This window comes from Equus przewalskii, chromosome 13 (genome assembly GCF_037783145.1).
Source record: "Equus przewalskii isolate Varuska chromosome 13, EquPr2, whole genome shotgun sequence".
Taxonomy (NCBI): domain Eukaryota; kingdom Metazoa; phylum Chordata; class Mammalia; order Perissodactyla; family Equidae; genus Equus; species Equus przewalskii.
The window spans coordinates 77,845,104-77,866,839 of record NC_091843.1 but is presented as its reverse complement, the minus strand read 5'-3'; the positions used below and the strand labels follow the sequence as shown (position 1 = coordinate 77,866,839).

Sequence of the window (21,736 nt, the reverse complement as noted above, 5' to 3'; positions counted from 1 at the left end):
ATTAAACCAGTCTTCCCGCACTCTCAAAATATTAATTTTCCCCTTAATTGAACCTGTTCCTCAGTAATAACACCTAGTATTTATCAAGCAGTTACTATGGGCCAGGGGCTGAGCCGGCGGCTTCGCATGGGTCTTTTTTGAATCTTCACAGCCACTCTTCCAGTATGACTGGCGTTCTACAGATGAAGAAAAAGAAGTGCCAAGTGGTTCGAGAACTTGCTGAAGCCCACCCAATTAGTGAGTGGCAGAACCAATTTAATGAACTCGTGGACAAGTTGCAGCGTTCACGCTTTTAGCTCTTCGGCTATTCTGCCTCTGCACGTTTGTACAATTATAAAGATCGCTTAAATTACTGCTGTTTTCTTCGAATACTTACTCTCAGCTGAAATCGGTGAAACGTTTGACAAATATTTTTTTATAAGGGATATACTGTAATAGAATTCATTTTCTGATGAATAATCTTATCTAAAATGTTTTCCCTACTGTTTTATTGTAATATCCACTGAAGAGATGGGGAGCCCCCTTCAATAATATTCAGGTTGCAGCTACCCAGTTAAAATGAAGGGTAGGTCTTTGAAAACCTAAGGCAAAGAAAAGGTTGCTTAACTTTTTTGCCTCCTGCATTTTTAAAACTAGGAAGGAGGTCCTTTGCAATAACACCGAGGCTGTACCCATCTGGGTAAAATGAAGTGTAGGGTTGTTGCCATCATTAAAATAAACCCAGCAAGAACTTTAAGTCTCTGTTACTAAGAAAAAAAGTTTGCTTTATATTTTTGAGTGCCTATATTCTTCAGATCCACAAGCTAACTGCTCAGCTCTTCACCTCAATTTGCTTGAGCAGAAAAAGGATGCCAAGGCTGATGGCTGTGAGATGACAGTTTCGTGGGCATTGAGAGGTAGGTTAGGGCAAAGAGAAAAAACGTATGCTTTTATGGAGAAACTATTGTTTCCCTCTGAGCAAAGCTATGGGATCCTGGAGAGATCTTGTATGTATTATAAAAATTCTTTTTTTAAAACACAGGGACACAGCTCTTTGATTTCTTTTGTTTTCAAAATGGTGTGGATAACACTGAGTTACTTTATAGGCCAGCTGGGAGGAAAAGTAAAAGAAATGACTGTAGAAGTGCCCATTTTTTTTCAACAGTTACGAGGAAGACATAGCAAAATGTGATTCTTAAGTGAAAATTTCCCAAAGTCCCAAGGAAAAGGAGAAAACTGCAGGGAGAGCTTCAAGAACCGCAAGACTTGGGTTTTTGCATTTTGTCAGAAAATCCGCTCTGTTAGTCAAAGTTTGGGGAAGGTCTGGCACGGCCCTAACTCTGCAGAGCAGTGCCACCCACAGTCACCGACTCGGCTTCCGCAGTGGCTGAACTGGCCTGTTTTCTCTGGAGGTCTCCCCAGCCAGGCCAACACATGAGTCTCTCAGATGGGAAACTGGATTTTTTGAAAACTGAAATTAAACAAAGTTGTCTAACATTGAAAAGAAGTTTACAATTATGATACTTGGCTTTTTACACGGGTTTAGAGTCAATTTTCTGCTGCATAAATAATATTAACCACATATTAACCACCTAATAGTTTAAAAATGCCTCAGCCAGCCATCACCATCATTCTGAATAGAATCCCACTTCTTTTCAAAGACCACGGTTAAAAGATGAGGAGAAAGAGTTCCATTAAAAGAGGAAGCAAAACATGGTTCAAAGTCTGTTTCCATGAGGTAATACACGCTATTGACTAATGGTCAGAAGACTCCAATCTACACGGAGATGAAGTCTGAAGTTAAAGCAGGTGGCTGGGAGAAGTCAGCAACCTCCCCCGACCCCCACTTTATTGCATTCCTTTATTGCTGAAGCCAAAGGGCCAGGGAGAAATCAATGAAAGTTTTTTGATCTGACACAGGAACTTGTACACAGTGAGGTGGAAGTTATATATCTAAGTTCATCTGCTGGAAACTGTCAGGCTCATGTTAACTGCATGTGTATGCGTATGAATCTGTGTGTATGTATATGTGTGTGTGCACATGCAGCATGAAGCTAAAAATTTCGGAAGGATCTTCAGAATTATTTCTGGGTAGATGTATTTCTGCATAGCTATTTTTATCCTCTTTCCTCCAGAAGGAAATATTTCAATTTCACAATTTAGACCCCAGAAAAGTTAGGTTGTCTTATTGGAGTATGTCTGCAAACTGAATGGTGGTATCTAATGGAAAACAAATTTCTTCCCCTAATCATAATATTACAAATAATTTGCTATCAGAGAATTTATTACATTTTTCTCTAATATAAAAACCTCTCATACTTGTAGGAACTCAGTTGTGAAAAGCACTAAAATGTTTCCCTATTTCTTCCAATGTTGATCAGCAAGTGCTCTAATTGCAGTAGCCAGACATCAGGTGCAGAGTTCAGAACCATAAATTTTTGCACCTTGTATCAGTCAGAGAAGGGCTCTGATGGTCGTCTTTCCTCAAATCACAGTTCGTCTTGCTAAATCTTCAGACGGCAAAATAGATGTGGCTCAAAACAGTGTCAAACAAACATCAGTGGTTCAGACAAGATCTCGTTCCACCAGTAGCGATATACATTGCGGGTATGCGCCTGGAATATTTAAAACACCTGTTCACTTGGAACTAAGCCAAATGTGTAATAACCTTAGAGAGTGCTTGGCTCATTTCCAAGAGCATGTATCGTTACCGCCATCAAAATAGCGAGGGAGCTGGGTCAAAGATACACGCTACAAGCAATGTAAGATAGATATATTTTATTGCTAACAATATCATCACACTAAACACTGTTCGCTGGCTAGTATTTTAATGAAATCAATTAGTTTTTGTGTGTCAGAAAAGAAACTGGCAATGTAGGGACACTCTTGTCTTAGCTTTGCTAATTACATTTAGGGCCTCAAAATCTCACTAAACCTCCCCCTCTTCCCTCCCTCTTCCTAACCCCCCCTTTTCATCAACTAACTGGGCTCTTCCCTGGATACACAGTAGTTCAAAGGGAACACCAGGGGATAAATGATATTGTAACTTTGTCTACCAGAATTCACCGACAGAACTTGGGCAAGCCCCTTTATCCCACAGGGTTCTACCTATTTTTTTTTCAATTCTGTTTTGACTTTACTTAATAGAGTTATTTTGTGACTCCTAGTTTTTACCTTTCTCTATCTTTTCCCTAGTTTTAAAAATCTGTATAGTGAAGGTCATATCTCTCAAACATTTCGTAACTTTACTACACAAGAAATAGTTATACATGTATTACATATAACAATTTACAAAATGTGACATTTTGTCTGAATGTAACCACAAAATATACTGAAGATTTCAATGTCCAAGGTGTATGGATATGTGTGTGTATGAAAGAGTAAAAAGTTAAAAGTTGTGCCCAAAGTTACACATGCAGGAAAGGAAATAATACGTCTATGAGTCTCATGTGCCCAACATGTGCTAAAGGCTATATATGTACATTACATAAATAAATTCTTACCAAATACAAAAAGTGAGATTTATTATTCCTATTTTACTGTTTAGCAAGCTGAAATTTGATGGAAATTTAGAAAGCTGTCCAAGAACATGGAATTTATGAAAGTGGTAGGACCCAGGTTTGTCTGACTTTACAATTTGCATCTGCCCCTTTCCTCTGTCATGCTGTCTTACGATGAAAAGGCTGGCTGTTAGATTATTGACATGAAAGTGTGACGGTAGAGTTTTTATATTTGGCAGTATTGTATCCAGAATCCTGACTTGTTTATGTGTTCACTGCCAGTGCACACACTTCATTAGGAACTTCTAAATTTTTAGATTTTGATTTCTTCTCCAATTTAATCTAGAGAAGCTTACATAGTTTAAATACATCTCCTGAGGCCTCTATAATGTGCTCCTATAATGCACTATATATGACAAATAGTCCTCAGTCAGAAAAATGCATGTGCATATTATCGGTGCAAACTGAAATTAGATGCATATTTCAAAAACAAGTTGTTTTATATTACACTCATAGATGTTTATAAGATGTGGAAATGGCTTAAATATATAAGTATAATGAAAGATTTTAGGCTTTTTAGCATACACACATACACAGAGGTTACTTACACAAATTAAAATATTTTGGCACTTCCACTTTTTACAACTAAATTGCTTCTGTCTAGAGAGAGTTACATTTTTCAGTAGAATCTTCCTGAAGAATTGGTTGCCATTAAGCTATCTTACTTCTTGACACACACAGTGTCTTTCTCATACCTACTGTACTACATCTAATTCCACACCAAATGAGTGCTTGATTTACCTGCATCCTCTTCCCCATTAACTTTTCCATCTTTCTTATAGCTCCTTCGGTATGTGAACATTCTATTCATAGCAAGCTAATATTTTTCAGGCCGTTGCTCATTTCTTCTTGTGGATCCTTGCATAATTGGTCTCTTGAAAGGTTTGCCCACATCCTCTTCATCAATTCATAACCATCTTTTTGAACTTGACTTGTTTGAACCAAAAAGTGACTACCTATCATGGCGACCCTTCCTGGCTCTTCAAATATTCTACTTCCTAGCAGTTATTACTTGATTACAAGGTATCACCATCATCGTCATCACCATAAGTCTCACTACGTGCCAGACTCTGTTCCAAGCATTTTATAAATGTTCAATCATTTAATTCTCATAATAACTATGTACTAGATATTATTATCAACCCCCATTTACAAATGAGGAAACTAAGACACAGAGAACCTAAGTAAGTTGCCTGGGAACATACAACTAGTAAGCAGTGGAGATGGGGTAAGAGCTCAGACAGCTCCAGAACTGATGCTCCCAACACTATGCTAAGCTGCCTCCCCCAAATAGCTCAGTGCCGTTATGTTGCTTTGTCCAGTTGATTCACAGGTGTATTTTCTACCTTGACTGCAAGTTTTGTGAAGTTAAAACGTCTTCCAAACTTACATCTCTCCTAGCATCACTATGAAGCTACGTACGTCCTAGGAATCTAATAACCGTTGCTTGAATAAAAATATCTACAGAGAAAAGTGAAGTAAATTTCTAAAATATACATACTAGAAGATCACTTTTAAAGTTGAAGGTAAAAACAGAATTCAGATCTTGCATGCTTTAATTAATAATTCAGAAAATGAATCTGTCATTGGTTATCACTAATGAAATGGCCATATTAATTTCTTTGCTATCATATTTAATAGTTTTTAACTGTCATTATAAGCATTGATGCATAGAATAAACATATCTTCTCTTGTTTAAACCAAGCTGTTTGGGTTATTTTGGCTTCTGTTTCAGATAAATAATACTGTAGACATTTCAAATCCCCAGTGACTAGGGGGAAGTCAAATCAATATTGGCTACATAATACATAAAGCATGGATGCAAATTTTATAGCAAAGAAATTAATTATTAATTTATATCTGTTTACTGTAACAAAAATTTGTTGTCAGCTTTTTCTGAAGTTTAACAATGCTTGAGTCAAGAGCAATAAAGCATATATGAAAATATCACTGTTTAATGTAAAAATGCTACTACAACAATTATATTATTTAATGTTATACTATTTACTATATGGAGTAATTTGTGCACTATTCTCTTTATATGATAGTCTAACAGTTACTATAGCTCATACCACTATATAGCTAGCAATATTAAAATACTTTAGCAATTAACAAAAGCAATTATTTTCCATATTACAAAGGTTTTGCTGAAGAGTCAGAAATGAATATAATATCAAAGGTAATTATTTCCAAAATTGAACTTATCCTACATAGTACAAATGACTCAACAATGAAAATTTTGTTCAAAAAGCGTGCATATAAAAGGCTTTGTCCCTGGTATGTCGCTCTAAGTGGCTCTCTATCTAGGTTGAAAACGGCTATGCAGGGTTGTATGTCCTATTTTTCCATGCCTGCAGTAAAGATACAATATGGGAATTCAGCTTGGTAATTACTAATACACCACACAGACACAATTACACCCTGTATGCTGCATGAAGGAATCACTTGTGGTCTGCATCCATTATAAAGAGCAGTAGGGGGCCACCACGCAAGACGGCAGAATGCTTTACAAGACGGAAGGAGACCAGAAAAGTCGATGTACACAGATACAAGGACCTTGATTCTTCCAGCAATGATTTAAGTCTCTTTCCATCAATTATCGTCCTTTGTCTCAAGAGTCTTATCACCAGCAGCATTACAGGAACTGAACACAACAATGCGCAGACCCGTATAACCCCATGAACTGTGCTGACATTTCCACACCCTGTTGCTATGTTTGACCTGGTTATTCAGATTACTTAGGCAAAACAAAACGGAAAAAAAAAGGGCATTACCATTGCAAAACTGGCCCATGTATTTTTTTTTTACGGCCTACTCAGAATTCCATTTCTCTAAACTGAAAGCCATCCGCCTCTCAAAGTGCTTTCTTTCAAAGTAGTTTCGACTCCATTAAAAAAATTAAAAATGAAAATCTGCCAGGGTGAAAATCATAATTGTAAGACAGAGATTAAATATTGGTGTATCAAGGGGATTTATACTTAACAAGAGGATTTTCTATCTAAGGGAGCTAAAACTAAAATAAGTCAGCTGCTCTCTTCAACTACGATGAGTCACAGGAATAACTTTCTGTGAATCCTTTAAAGTTCCGAGTTTTATTGCAAGTGGTGAGCAGTTTTTATCGTAACAGTTTCCTCTTAATTATTACATGATGTACATTATGCTACAATACTTTCATTTAAGATGCTCTTTTAAAATACATCTTACAATTATGAATTTTTAAGACCCTAGGAAAGTTAGTTATGGCAATTTGTCAGGTTCTGTGAAACAAAGGCTTGTCTTTCAGAAAATGTTTACAACCTATGAGGAAAAAAAATGTGTCCTGGGGCTAAAATGTTTATTGGCACCTAGAAGTCTGAAAAGAGAGTCAGGCCTGTGGTTTTTTGAGGGCACTTTATCATCGCCCGCATTCTCAAAGGTTTCTCTGAATGAATAGAACGGGATTACTCAGCCTTCTATTCCACGCCTATTCCTCTCCATTTTCCTTGGCACGATGAGAGCCAGGCTATTTTTAGTTAGGCAGTTTTCTATTTTTAGACAACTACCAGTTAGAAGACATTTGTTAGGAAAAAATTTAAACACACACACACACACACAAAGGGAGGAGGGAAAGGAGCTTCCTTCACATATTGTAAAGCAGCCTTCAACCTGTAACTCCAGGCATTTCAGCTGCTTTCAATCTTGGAAAAATAAAGAAAAATTCAGAGTTCAGGGTTTTAAAAATAAACCTACCCTCTGGCAAACAGGCCAAAATACAACAAGCTGTTACTATGTGAAACAGTGACTACAAAAACAAAGAACATTCTCCAATGATTAAACTGCAAGAAAAGTTGTTGAATGATTAGGTTATAAGAATGTTACCCAGGCATGTAACAATTTTCCACCCTCTCAGCCAGATGTATCATGTTGTAGAATTTGGGGGGGGGGGGGGGGGAGAAAACCTCATGCGTAGGTTAAAACAAGGATGAGGGATGCAACTTTAACATCTTTAACCTTCCCATTCTCAGAACGAGAGAATCTTTTATGGAACTTAAAGGCAATTATATTCACTGCATTTTTCTAACATTCGCATTCTATAGAATTTCTCTAAAAATTAAAAACACATATTTACAGAGAAAGCATACATTAAAAAATCCAGTGTCAATGGGAAACCAAAATAAAGGCTGCTGCATATATATGTACATACTACACATAAGTGTGTATATCTATGTGCATGCATTTATATGTCTATAGATCATTACCTTTATTAGTCTCGCTTTTACTTTAAATGGGAATAAATGGCTTGCAGACTAACCTAGATTATCAACTTCTTCTACTTATCATTCAAAGTCATGCTTTCATCTATAATCCACTGTGAGATGTTTTCAGGCGCTCACAGTTCTAATGACTTGTGCCTCAGCCATCCCATTGCACTCTGTTTACGTCTTGTGGTTCAGACCACTAGGTAGGATAGTCACAGAAGCATCATCAGTAACCAGCCCAAGGTCTGGCACATGGTCTTCATGTTCATCAACATATGCTAAACGAAAGAAAAAATCCTGTGTATGTTTTGTTCACATTGGACTACAGGCTCTGGAGGGCAGTGGATGTGTTATCATCATTGTCGCATTGCCCACACTCTCAGAACAATGCCTTGCACATAGAGAACATTCAAAAATGCTTGTGGAAAACAAAATCAATCCACTGGCCTTTGTTAGATTTTCTTAATTTATATAAAAAGCTATAGTTATTTATAGAAGAATGCTATATTTATTTATGAAATGATATATTTATTGATATAAAATGGTATATACTTATTCCCAAATTAAGAATGTGCTCCTGCTCTCTCCTTTGGTTAAACAGCTTTTATTACTGCAATTTTTTTCCTTGATGTTGAAAATAAAAACTCGTTATACAACTTCACAGTTTACGATGGGCTCTGACACCTTTTACAGCCTGCAATCATCACGACAGCCCTGTGACGGAGGCAGGGTCGGGGGACAGTACTAACTCAGAGGAGGAACCTGAAGCACAAGAAGGTTAAATAACTTGCCCCAGGTTAGGGGACTAGTGTGTGATGTTGCTCTAACTAGAACTTAATTTCGCTCCAAATATGTGGGGCTCTTAAAGTTCTATTTCCTATACGTAAAATTTAGAAGGTTACTTCTCATGATAATGCTTCAATAACATTCTTTAGGAAAATCACTCTGCAGCTTTCTTTTTCCCCACATGAAGTTCATTCAGAACCACCACATTGAGGGAGAGTCCCGTCCTGAAGCCTGGATGAAGACAAAATTCCTCACATACCTAAACTGGGACAATCAGGAGAAACTGTGTGCATGTGCCCTCTTTGCCTTCCTGTTGGAAAGTTCAGAATCGACCTAGCTTGTTTCTGCTTCCCTATGACTCTTCTCTCCTGCCCCTTCCTCCGTTTTCTCTTCTTCCTCAGGGTAATTCCAGCTTCAGTGCTCCCTCCATCCTCTTGTCTCTCTCCACAGAATCACATTTACTTTAGCAGATTTCTTGTTCCCGGGAGTAAACGCTAATGGAGAGACTCAGCTTTCCTGATGGGTTTCTCTGCCCTGGCACAGACCTGACACACAGTGGGCACGCCATAAACGCCTGCTGTAGGAGTGAACAATGAAATGGCCGCGTGCATCCTCTCCGGTTTACATGCCCTTTACTCTGTTGTCTCCATCAACCAGGATGCTTGTTACCTCTGTGAACAGGAGCACTGGATTCCCCAGTTTCACCCCTACATCAGCGCTGTCCAATAGGAGGTTTCTGCAGGGCTGACGTTTCTACACCTATCCTGAACAACATGGGAGCCACCAGTCACATATGGCTACTGAGCACTTGAAATATGGCTATTGAGACTAAGGAACTAAACTTTTAATTTTATTCAATTTTGATTAATTTCAATTTAAATAGCCACATGTAGCTAGTGGCTACCTCTCTGATTAGTGATCTGTATCATTTGATCTGAAATCTGGTTATATTATCCAAAGAGAATTCCCCTGAGAGATATAACTGGGTTTGTAATTGTCAGACCACAGGTGCTAAACATATCATTTATTTACAAATGTGGACAGTAACCTTGAAAGGAGTTCGGTTTCTGGAACTAAAAAGTTACCCAGTGGGATTGGTTTTGGTTTAGTAGCTGGTTTTCAGGGTAACTCTGCCCTTCATTCTTCTCTCTGAAATGGTTTTCCTGAGGCTGCAGTGGTGGCATTTGTTTAGGTCTAAGGAGTGATTTGCATGCTATTTTGAAAAATAAATTATCTAATTCAGAAATTCTGGAATAAGAGTTACTGTTATTCATTCATATATCACTTTTTTTGTAACAATGTTTTCTTAGATACGAGAAAAAACCCCAAAACCCACTGTACAGCTTACTGTTTACAGTGTTTCTTATCCTAAAACAGTAGCTCTAAATAGTTACTGAGTTTATTTACTAAAACATAAAGATAAGAGATTTAATTGATATGAAGAGGCTTTCAGAATCTAATTAACCTCCCAGCTAGTCATTAACTCTGTGACCTTTAGAAATAATTGACAGGGAATTTTTTTCCTTATTCAGAACTTCCATCAGGTGGCTGAATTTCAGGGTAACACAGAATACACTAAATGCCGTTGAGACATGACTGGATAATACGCCAGATTGCTATTAGTAAAATGAGATAGATTTCCAATACTATAGTCAATCTAGCCAATCTGTTGTATACATATGCAGCATTTGCCTCATTATAGTCCTTTTAATGATGGAGTCTTAAGTCTTTTCCCAGAATGTTCCATGAATTACTTTGACCATGAGGATAAGGAGGAAGGCACAGCTGCCACTACTCTCTGCACTATGGCACACCCCTAACCAATCACCTCACATTTGCCCACCGAGTCTGGTCTCGGACTCAGAATCTACCTTAACGAGTGCTCCAGGCAGCCACTTCCAGCTGCTGGGCACTCACAAGGGAGAGGACCAGGCCAGGAGATGCAGTGCTCACAAAAGAGTCACTCATCTCACTGAGTAATGGCAGGCCTTTTATACTGTACTTCCAAAGAAATCAAAAGCACTTGCTTTCAAGAATTAGTTTCACCAAATATCAGTTTTAAAAATCTATTTTATGGTATGATTCTAACCCACAGTAAAACCACAAAGAAGAAATGTTCAACAAATGTACTTTCAAAATGGACGCTGAAGAAAATAGATGTTTAGAAAGGGAAATCTAGATCCTTGCTACTCGGAAGTCTTGGTTCACACACTAGCAGCAACAGCATCACCTGGGAGCTCATCAGAACTACAGGGTCCTGGGCCCCGCCCCAGACCCACTGAATCAGAATCAGCACATCAGCGAGACCCCCAGAGATTCAGACCGGGCCAGAGGCATTTCGTCTGAGACCCAATGAGCCTTCTTGTCAGATCCCGGCCAAAGTACCAACAAGTTGCTTCTCTCTTCCCCAGGAATCAGCGTACATGGTCTCACAGTCTTTTAATTTCCACCAGCACTACAAGCAATATTTCAAGTGGTCTCCTGTGCCTATTTGTTTTTTTCTTACCAGCAACAAACTTTATTCATCTCCGGTTCACTTGAAAGATTCTCACTTTTAACATTACTAGAATACATCTGGCTTCAATGAAGAAAACTTGGTAAATTTAAATTTATTTATGTTGTAAATGATCATCGGTAAATTGTTTTGTATATATACGTATGTTATAAACGTGTGTGTTTATAATATATGTATATAGACACACATATATGTGTCTATATACACACACGTGTGTAAATATATACATAATATTTATTGAAAGTGTACAATGTGTCATACATTGAACCGGCTGGAGTCACAGAGATAAATAAAACATTATTATGTCCTTGGGGAAAGAGATACAGATTATAATAATAACTTAAAAAAACAATGCAGTGAGGCAATTGAAATAATAAACATTCCTTTGACTAAAAGACTCATCATCTTTTATTCTGACTCTAGGCAGGGCTCTGGAATTATTCCTAAAACTTCACTTCTGAATATTTCATGATGATACATTCAGTAACCACTCCTGAGGAGGTAGGAACGGTCTACACTTGGACATCTTATTTGATACCTGTTAAAGCTAAACAGTGTTCCTTTTACTTAGGTGCTATCAATGGCTGGAATGCAACCTTTGGTTCAAATATCTTGTCAAGCACCAAGTTCCACATACCATGAAATCTGCAAATATCATGGAAAATTGATGATTATGGATTATGGTACAGGCTAAATATTCTTTCACTTTCAGATATTGGGGGAAAAAACAAACAGGCTCTAGTTCAAGAAGGTTCATGTAAAACAATAACGATGATAAAATGGTGACGATTCATAATGATAAAGAAGTTACAGTACTGACAAAAAGGCTGCATTTTGAAACCTATCGTCTTTTCTGCTCCTACTACTATTAAATAATTTTCTATTGACTCTGTGTTAATACTAATGCCTATAAGCCATTAGAGCTGCGCTATAACAGAGATGAGAGGAAATTCAGTTTTACTGCCTCGTGCATGTAACTTACGTAATCTAACATGCACTTTATTTGTTCAATAATGATTATTTTCTTAATAAAGGAGATGTGAAACAGCTTTTCATGTTTACAAAACATATGCAAATTAAGCAAGAGCATTATTTTAAAAAAGGAATAGGTCTTCAAATTTGATTTATAAAAATCCATTGTGGTAGTTATGAGAAATATGAATACACTTTTAGACCCATTTCCTTCTTTAGACTTTGGGGAACAAATATAAATATGATTTACAGGGAGTAGTAAAAGTCTTTTAAAGACATATTAAACAAAAACGAACATTATAATTTATTAAAAACATGGAAAAATCTTTGTTTTTTCCAAAATCACTTTTTCCCCCTCTTCCTTGAAAGCCTCACCATTGGAGGTTTAAATCTTTATGGAATATACTAACCCTTTCTTCCTTTTTCAATACTATCTATTGAAAAGCAATCATATTCTTGGTTTAACAGAGGACAGAGCAGAGTTACTGAGCTACTTGTAATAAGAACTAGTTCAATTATATTTTATAGTAATCTAAGAAGGATTCTTCTTCTTTCTCTCTTTTTTTTTGGTGGGGAAGATTGGCCCTGAGCTAACATCTGTTGCCAGTCTTCCTCTTTTTGCTTGAGGAAGATTGTCCATGAGCTAATATCTGTGCCAATCTTCCTCTATTTTGTATGTGGGATGCCACCACAGCATGGCTTGATGAGTGGTATAGGTCCACATCTGGGATCCTAACCTGCAAACCCCAGTGCACCGAAGTGGAGCACACAAACAGAACCACTACACTACCAGGTTGGCTTCAAGAAGGATTTTTTAAAAAATATTTATTTTATTTTATTTTATTTTATTTTTTGAGGAAGATTAGCCCTGAGCTAACATCTGTGGCCAATCCTCTTCTTTTTGCTGAGGAAGACTGGCCCTGAGCTAACATCCGTGCCCATCTTCCTCTGCTTTATACGTGGGACGCCTGCCACAGCATGGCTTGACAAGTGGTGCCATGTCTGCACTCGGGATCCGAACCGGCGAACCCCGGGCCACCAAAGCGGAACGTGCGAACTTAACTGCTGTGCCACTGGGCTGGCCCAAGAAGGATTTTTAATGTGCCTGAGAAATATTATTTCTCTAAGTTCCTTCATAAAGAAAAAGACTGCTTTTTTGAGGACATTAATATACTAATTATAAAGTTAAACACTGGCCCATGTTGTTTCAAGTAAATTTAAAATAGTAACAAGAGAGACCTACCATCTTTCCGTTCACAAGCTTTAAATTAAAAAAAACAGCACACATCACCTACCTCGTGTGGTTAGTCCTCCCTGTCAGCCTGAACGACTTGCAAGTGCTTTCTGACCAGGTCGTAAGTTTATTGATTTACTCTGTGGTTATTGGTTTAGGGGCAAAATGTGCTTTTAGTTTAATGGTGAGTGTTTACTTCCAGAGCGGTGTCTCTCAGAAGAAACATTTATGCTCAGGATTTTAAAATCTGAAGGCTACACAGTTCTTCAGTTCCAAACTGCACTCCTCAAATTTTCTAGTGAAGAATTCATCTCGGTGTTAAGTTGAGAGCAGCATTAGTTTAAACACCTCCCTTTTCACATTTCAGTCTAGATCAGCACTGTCCCCTAGAACTTTCTGTGATGATCAACGCATTCTGCATCTTCTTTGTCCCATCATGTAGCCACAAGCCACGCGACGTGGCTCCTGCAACTGAGGAAATGCACTGGACATTTTATCTAATTTTAACTCATTTAAATGTGAATAGCCAGGTTTGGCTACTGCTTACTGTACTGGACAGCACAGAGCTGGATTACTTTAGTTTTTTGACAGTGCTTTGATGAAATTTACCAAATTTTAATGAAATGTTTCATTGGAGTAATAAAAACATTTTTCATACTTTGAGTAACTTTATGCTATGTGATGATCACTTGGATACAGGCTGTTATAACTCTCTCCCCCTGTTTATTTATTCTGCAAATATATTTTGAGGCCCTAATACTCTCTAGGCCACACATTAAGCCCTGGAGAGATGATGGTAAACAAAGTGTGCACACTCGCTGCCCTCTGGGAGTTTGAAGGCTGGGGTGGAACAGGCAATTGGACAGCAGCTTCTACAGTACTTTGATGGGGGAAACAGAACATGTTATGACCGTAACATAAGAAAAGCACCTAACACAAGTTTCGGGGCAGTTCAAGAATGGCTTTCCGAAAGTATAAATTGGAACCTGATTTGAATGAAGAATAAGTAAAAGTCAAGCAAAGACCTAGTAAGGAATGTTGAAGACAAAACAAACAGGGTTCGGAGACACTGAGCGATATAAATGTGTCTAGGTGGCTTGAGTAGAGGACAGGAGTGGTGGGGGGGAGGTTGAGTGGAGGGGAACAGCAAAAGGTGAGGCTGGAGAGAAAGAGAAACACAAGGGCCAGATCATGCATGGCCTTGTGAGCAATCTGAAGAACCAACAGTCCTTGAGGGGCCGTGTTTATGTTCCTATCTCCAGGCATTCCATGGCCTGGAGCACATGGTAGGAATTCAGCCAGTCCTGGGTCAGTGAATGCATGAAAGAATGGAAATTCAACAAATGACCAAACAAATATGTGAAGCTACTTGTCCTTTTAGGAAAAGTATCCGTGCGTAATATACATCTATAGAGCATGCATAAAAATAATTTTATATATTTTTATAAATATAACATTGGAACCTATTTAACTGGTTTGGATAGAATGAAAGCTCAAGTAAAACAGACACATTTTCATATCTTAAATCTATTCCCAAATTTTGTGATACTGTGTATATAAGGAAGTCTGATACCACTATTTGCTGCATTTGCTTTTCAACAAAAATTGAACTTGTCAATTTTCACCAAAAGATGTAAAGGTAGTTAGCGTATTGATAACCTCCAGCAGCACTGTGAAGAAATAAAGTTTATCAGCATTTTAATGCCTTTCCAGTCCCAATTCAGGGCTTGTTATTACTGTGCAAGGAAGCATTTTGCTGGAACAACTGTTTTTAGAATTCTTTAAATCCAAATGGGATTCAGGTGACAGAAAATAAAATTTCATGTAAATATCACCTCTCACTCCCCACTTCCTCTCTCTTTCCTCTCCCTCTCTCCCTTTCTCTGTCTCTCTCTCTATCTCTCTCACACACACACACACACACTCACTCTTCTTGCTCATTCTTGCATCTGAAAAAAAAAGCCAGTAATCCTCCTCTGAGATAGTTGTGAGTCAAAGGTTTCTTCTGCAGGAGTTACAGCCATCTTTGACTTCCAAGGCAGCAGCAGAGGGTCTTGGGTTTTACTCCCCCCCACACTTAGTCACTCGACACCTGGCCCAGACTGGATGAGCAGCTCAATAGAATCACTGAGTCACTGAGCAGTGAGAGGTTCCCTCCTGGCAGGATGCTAAGTGACACTCCCATATGGGTGTTGTGGTTAGAAAACATGTACTGGTTGGGGAGGTAACCTGTCTGGACTTCTGTCACTCCAGGGATCACCTGGAATGATCTGGTGATCAATGACCTGTCTGAATGAAAGTTTCGTTAAACTGTTTCGCTTCTGCCTTCCTTTCACTGGCTTGTACTACATTAATGAGGTTATTGTTCCTTTGCCCTCCCATTGCTCCCAAGCTGATTTTTATATATGTTTTACAATCTTAATAAGAATACCTGCCTTCTGCTCTTTCAGAACCCCTTGCACAGTGCAGAGCATCAGCCAGTGCTTGCTCAATCATTGCTAAGTGAAGGAATGGCCTGGAAGCATGGCCTGTGGGACCTGCGTTCTGCAGGTCATCCTGAAGTGCTCAACACCACATCTTATTCCAGGATGGAGCTGAGCATCGACAGTGAGGGTAGGAAGGCAGCTAAGAGAACCAGGAGTGGACCTAGACAGTTGGAATGGATGAAGGGGGTTGTTCCTTAATACCATCAGAATCCCTATTGATTTTCAACAGCCTCGCAAGCTAGCATTTTGGATAAATATCAAGCATACTAGTCACAGAGTTAAATAAAATGGACTTTCTTCAAAGGAAATGCCTTTAATACAATAACTGTTTTTGTTTTTTTAAAAATATCAATGGATTAAAAATTTAACACATTTACTAAATCTGGCATATTTATATATTGTATCTAAACAGATATTCAAGCTGCATTACAATATAATAATAAAAAAACCTCTCTCCGTCTGTCTGTTAAGTCTTTGTAAGTCTTTGTGCCAATTGTAACAGTAGTGCTAATTATCAAGCAAAGACATGATAATTACGCGGCGCTTTTTTGCTAAAAGAAGGAATCTTTTTCAACACCCACGCGCTACACAATTTCCTATGACCCTGTAATACTACTCTTGTATGACCCAGAAATTTGTATTTCAGTCTAAATGCTCGGAATCATATTATGTCTCTCCCCACCCATTTTTTTTTTCTTGTGAGTAAACCATTTGCAGAGGGTTAAGGGAGAGGGGTAATGGTCCAAATGGGAAATATAAAACTAATGACCCTTCATGAAACATATTATGCTCCTCATTAAACTTGCTCAGTTAAATGTATTCCATTAAATTAAAATAAATAGGATCTAAAATTTTACCCAAGAGTAGTAAACTACCTTAACTCTCAACTTTGTGCCATATCCGGATATTCTGAGAAGGGATTCCTCAAGTCTCTGATCTAGCACGGGTTCTTAGCCTTTAACACACTTTATGTCTTAGTGCTACAGAGGTTTTCAAACTTAGTGGGTATAGGAATTATTGGGACGGTTGTTATAAATGCCGCATCCCAGTCAGATGCCCTCTTCTCCACCAAGAATCTCAAGCATACTGACAGCGATGAACGGCACTTTGAAGAAGACTCCATGTGGGGGTGCTATAAATTTTATCAAGCTTAGGGATCCCATTTTACTTCTTTCTCCATCATGTCTGTTATTACTAAAGTGTGGAAAAGCCAAGTAGGTGAAGAACGTGTGATTTAGGTAATTGAGCAGGGCAGACCCACAATGTGGTAGACTTACAATATGTTATTTTCATCCAAAGAATCAAGCCACGGAATCTTTAGATTCGGCCTAGGAACCTCTGAATGCTTTTTTGAGAGTCAGAGCTTTAATCTCTTGACATTAAATGCAAGATAATGGAGCTGCTGCTTCACTCTCTTTTGAAAGGATTGCTTTTTAAAGAATTATGTTGTGAAGGACTTTCAAATTTAACGCCTTTATTTTTGAGATGGGAAAACTTCAGCCAGAGAAGTAGCTAACTTGTCACATAGTAAGATCGTACAAGACAAGGGTCCAAATCAAGCCCTCTGACTTTCAACCCAGTGCTCGTCTCATGGCCTGTACTGAAGTCTCGCTCCGATACCCACTGGTCCAAGAATATGAAAGTCTTTACAGGACGTGAAGTTTTAAGTTGCCTTTAAGTTGCATAGGATATCCCTGAGCAAAGCCCTCAGTAGATGAATTTTCTAGATTTTAAACCTCCTTTCAGAAAGCAGATTTTAAAAGCCAACAAATTTTCAATTAGTTTAATACGGTTCTACTGCATTTCACGTTGTGTTAAGGACTGGAGCAGTTCAAGCCTAATGACAAATTCCAACTCAAATCCTTTTGTTAGCCTGAAATGTTTGTTGTAATGCTTTCGGTAATGAGATAGCGTTTTGAGTAAAGAGCTGCTTTGTGTTTGGAACTTATGTTAAATGTGTATGAGTGTGCACAAACACACACACAGACACATACACACACACATGGAAGCACCTATGAGATTTGACAACCAACTAGTTCTGTCCATATACATGTTTCTATACGTATTTTCACATTCGTATGTGTCCATGACTAAAGTACTATCCTAAATACATAGTAGTAAGTTTTATAAATGATTTTAAATTTTAAGATCAAGGCAAGCACATAATTAAAATCATCAGTCAATGAAACACTGAAATGATGCACAATAATGCAAATCTGAAAGTATTTTAAACATACCACGTTAGGTCTACTTATCATTCATTTTGTTTCTCTGCCTTGTTAGGCAAAAAAAAAAAAAAGGTTTCTCAGATCAATACTTTTGAAAAACTTTCAAATAAAAGCAAAGAAATGAGAAGTAGTCTTAGACAATTATAACAGGTAAAAGGAAGATCGACATGAGAGGCAGATTAATTTAATCAGGTTTACCACTAGATTTTTTTCATAATATGGATCAGTCTAAGAAATGGCAAGAACCACTTGTACTCTGACAAACGGACTCTGAATACATACTTTTCAAATATTTATTAACTTTCTCTTAATTCTGGGGAAGCAGTCACAATCTAGGAAACCATGAGTCGATAGACAGGTGTGGAAAATCACAGATGGGGACAGTCCTCATTATATCTCTTCCTTTTTGGTTTAGTATTCATTCATTATGAAGGATACTATAAGGCAATAGCATTAAAATGGGATACATGTGGGAAGAATTTAAATTGTATGGTAATGTTACTTACGCTAATGAATCTAAAACGTTTTTGAGTTTTAACATGATGCTTATTTATTTTTTGCATAATAAAACCATGTTTTAAATCTGACTTTGATATAACACCAAGTTAACGTTTAGAAAATCATTTTCATCAGATTTCTGATTTCATGTATATTAACAGTTTTTGCTGCTATATTAAATGATATAATTTGGAGGAAAAACATTTCTAGGAGAATAATTGTCTTTACCCGTTCAGTAAGAATGCATTAGGAAGAATGAGTTAGAAAGAAGACACATAAAGTGAAGAACTGAAATGTAAGGTTGGGGTGAGCTCATTTTTAAATACAATCATGTGCTGGATAATGATGTTTCAGTCAATGATGGACCACATACATGATGGTGGTCCTGTGGGATTGGTACCATATAGCCTAGTGTGGAAGGCTATACCATCTAGGTTTGTGTAAGCACTGTAGGGGAGGAGGAAATTCTCCTCTAGGTTCTTCTGGCTTATCTAAGAATTAAATTGATACGAGACAGATTAACAGGAGAAAAACAAACAAAAGTTTAATAACATGTACACACTGGAGAAACCCAGGAAAAGTGAGTAACTCATCAAAATGGCTGAAGCCCTCACCTTAGATACCACCCTCAGCTAAAGACAAAAGAGATGATGGGGGTGGCCAGAGTCAGAGACTTCAAAGGAAGGAAGGCAGTTCAAAGGTAGGTGAAAAGGAGAAAACGTTTGAAAAACAAGTGTTTGGCCACACAGAAACAGAATAACACGGAGGAGAGCCCAACAAAGAGGTTCCTCCTTGTCTCCCACCAAGTTCATGTTATGCTAAGGTAATAGCTTGCTTCTTGAGACAGGTTTTTTAACCCGAATTCTTTTAGGCAGTTAAGAGGGAAAGTAACAAGAAAAACCTTAACTGTTTTGTTTCTTACAAATAATCAGCCTAAAATAATCCTCATGTTAAAGAGACACATTTTGGGATGGCAAATTTTGTTCCCCTTCAATTCACTCTATGATGTTCGCACAACGATGAAATTGCCTAACCACACATTTCTCAGAAGGTATCCGTGTCGTTAAGAGGTGCTTGACTGTATATATCTTTTTCTTTGACTATGCTCGGAAACTAGGTCTATACTTACAAGAAAACATCAGAAGTCATCTAAAACATGTGTGAGCCATCCCCTGGTCACAGTTCCCAGTTGTGATGTCTTGACGTGGCAGTGGACAATGACAACTCATGAAGGATGAGGCCAATGATTTGACCCTGGTGCCTGATTTCTAGTGAGGATGAGATTTACAGAGTCCCTATCATCATAGCACTCTAACTTGCATTTTGAGGGGGAGAGGGTGGAGTAATAGCTGGGGTGATAACCCTGGATGCACTTATGGGAATACGAACATCTTACGAAAAGGAAGGTTGTGTTGTGCTCGTGTGTGAGGTGTGTGCGTGTGTGTGTGGAAGTCAAATGTCCAAACACCCTGGGGCTCTGCTGTTTGAGGCTCACCAACCACGCATGCGCTCTCACCTCCACGATGTCTGAGTTCGTCCGGCTCTCGTGCGGCTCGTTGTACTCCGTGTACTTGAGCAGCACCTTGTCCATGTCAGTGCTGGCGTACTGGAACAGCTTGTTGGTGCTGTTGAAGATGATCAGCGCGATCTCACAGTCACACAGCACGCTCAGCTCATAAGCCTTCTTCATCAACCCAAATTTCCTCTTCGTAAATGTCACCTGGAAAAAAGACAGCAGGCAGGTTTTTTAAAGAGAAAAAAAAATTCATGCATTTCTTTTTTTTAACAGTCCTCTTTTTCCTTTGTAAAACAAAGTGTGTGGTTGTCAGAGCCCTTGGGCACTAACACATTTGGAAAGAAAGCAAATAAATCTAAAACTAATTTCTGCTTAGAATTTGAAAATGTGTGATTTCTAGCTTGTTGTTCAATGTGAAACTGTAAATGCCAGATTTAACACAGGGCATTTTAATGAAGGTGACCGGAGATCTGTTCATGTTTCCGTGAGCAATTTAAGATTTAAGAAAACTTAATTTCAACATGGTTAACATCTTTCTCAATTATAAGTTTGGAGCTTATTTTTTGACCACTCGAAAACTGGACATGACATTATGAACGTAGTATTTTAGATCTGTGTTCAAAAATTCTTAAAATTGTTTAGTCTCATGCCATTTAATTGAAAACACTTGACGGGATATGACTGTGCTTTCAGACCGTGTTGTCTTCTGTTTTCTAGAAATCCAGCAGGGAATTGGGAAGTACTTTAGCCATAATACCGTTAGGGTTTTGGTTTCATTCTTCTGTGTAAACTTCTTCCTCTTCCAGGCCAGAAACTGTTGTTAGCTTTGCCTTTTTCTTCTTTTAATCTAATCTATTACCAAGTCCCATAATTCCTTCCCTCAAAATGTTTCTCAGGTTCACACTTTCTTGTCTGTTTCCCGGGCAGCGCTATCACTCCTGTCCTTATCAGCTTCCTGCCCTAGATCATCTGGCTGTCTGGAGTCATTCCCTCTTCAATTCGTCCGAATCTTCAGAACCTCACTCTCGCACTGCCTTTCTGCTACACACCGTCCAGGACAGCTCTCTTTCTCTGGTTTTGAATTCTTCCTACCTGCCACTGCTACCAAATGCAAATATATATTTCATGATTCCCAGTTTCAGTCCTCTCTTGATTAAACTCCTGTCGGCCTAGCCCAAACCATGAACATTCTTAATTATATACCCTTATTTGGTCCTGTTATCCCAGCAGAGCTTCTGTAGAGTATCATTTCCGTAAAATAGTCCTTAAGGGAAAAAGTTCAAGGGCTCAATACATTTGGGAAATGAGGCACATTGGTATATTAAAGGCTGAGAAACCTTTTAAACTTTGTTTAACCCACTTCCCAAACCTATTGCTGACAGAACGTTTGCTTCTTTGTTTATTTATTTATTTTGAGGAGCACTAGCATTCTTTAGAACTAGATTTTTGAAGGCATTGACTCTGGGAAATGCTGACTAACTTGATTTAGTTATTATTTTCAAAGGGGACTATTTACATTTTTCTTCCCTCACCTTCAAATCCCACCCATCTTGCAGAAGGCAGCTCAGTTTTATCTACTACCTATTGGTGTGTAATTCCTAAATCTAGCTTCCCACTCCTATCTTCCTCTTCGTCTCCAGACACCCAATGGATGCCTTCCAGTCCTCTGTCTATCTGACAGTCCTAGGCATCGCAGACCCCCAAAGCTCAAACTCATCTTCGTC

General features: G+C 38.2%; 1 protein-coding gene across 50 annotated transcripts in view; it reads right to left on the bottom strand.

Moving 5' to 3' along the window:
* The window catches only part of MEF2C (myocyte enhancer factor 2C), a 164,543-nt gene that overhangs the window by 54,115 nt on the left and 88,692 nt on the right, over window positions 1–21,736 (bottom strand). For all 50 annotated transcript variants that reach the window (XM_070569732.1, XM_070569748.1, XM_070569730.1 and 47 more), the window contains one exon: window positions 20,013–20,216. In XM_070569732.1, coding sequence (XP_070425833.1) covers window positions 20,013–20,216 — 204 coding nt within the window. The remainder of the gene's footprint in view (window positions 1–20,012; window positions 20,217–21,736) is intronic.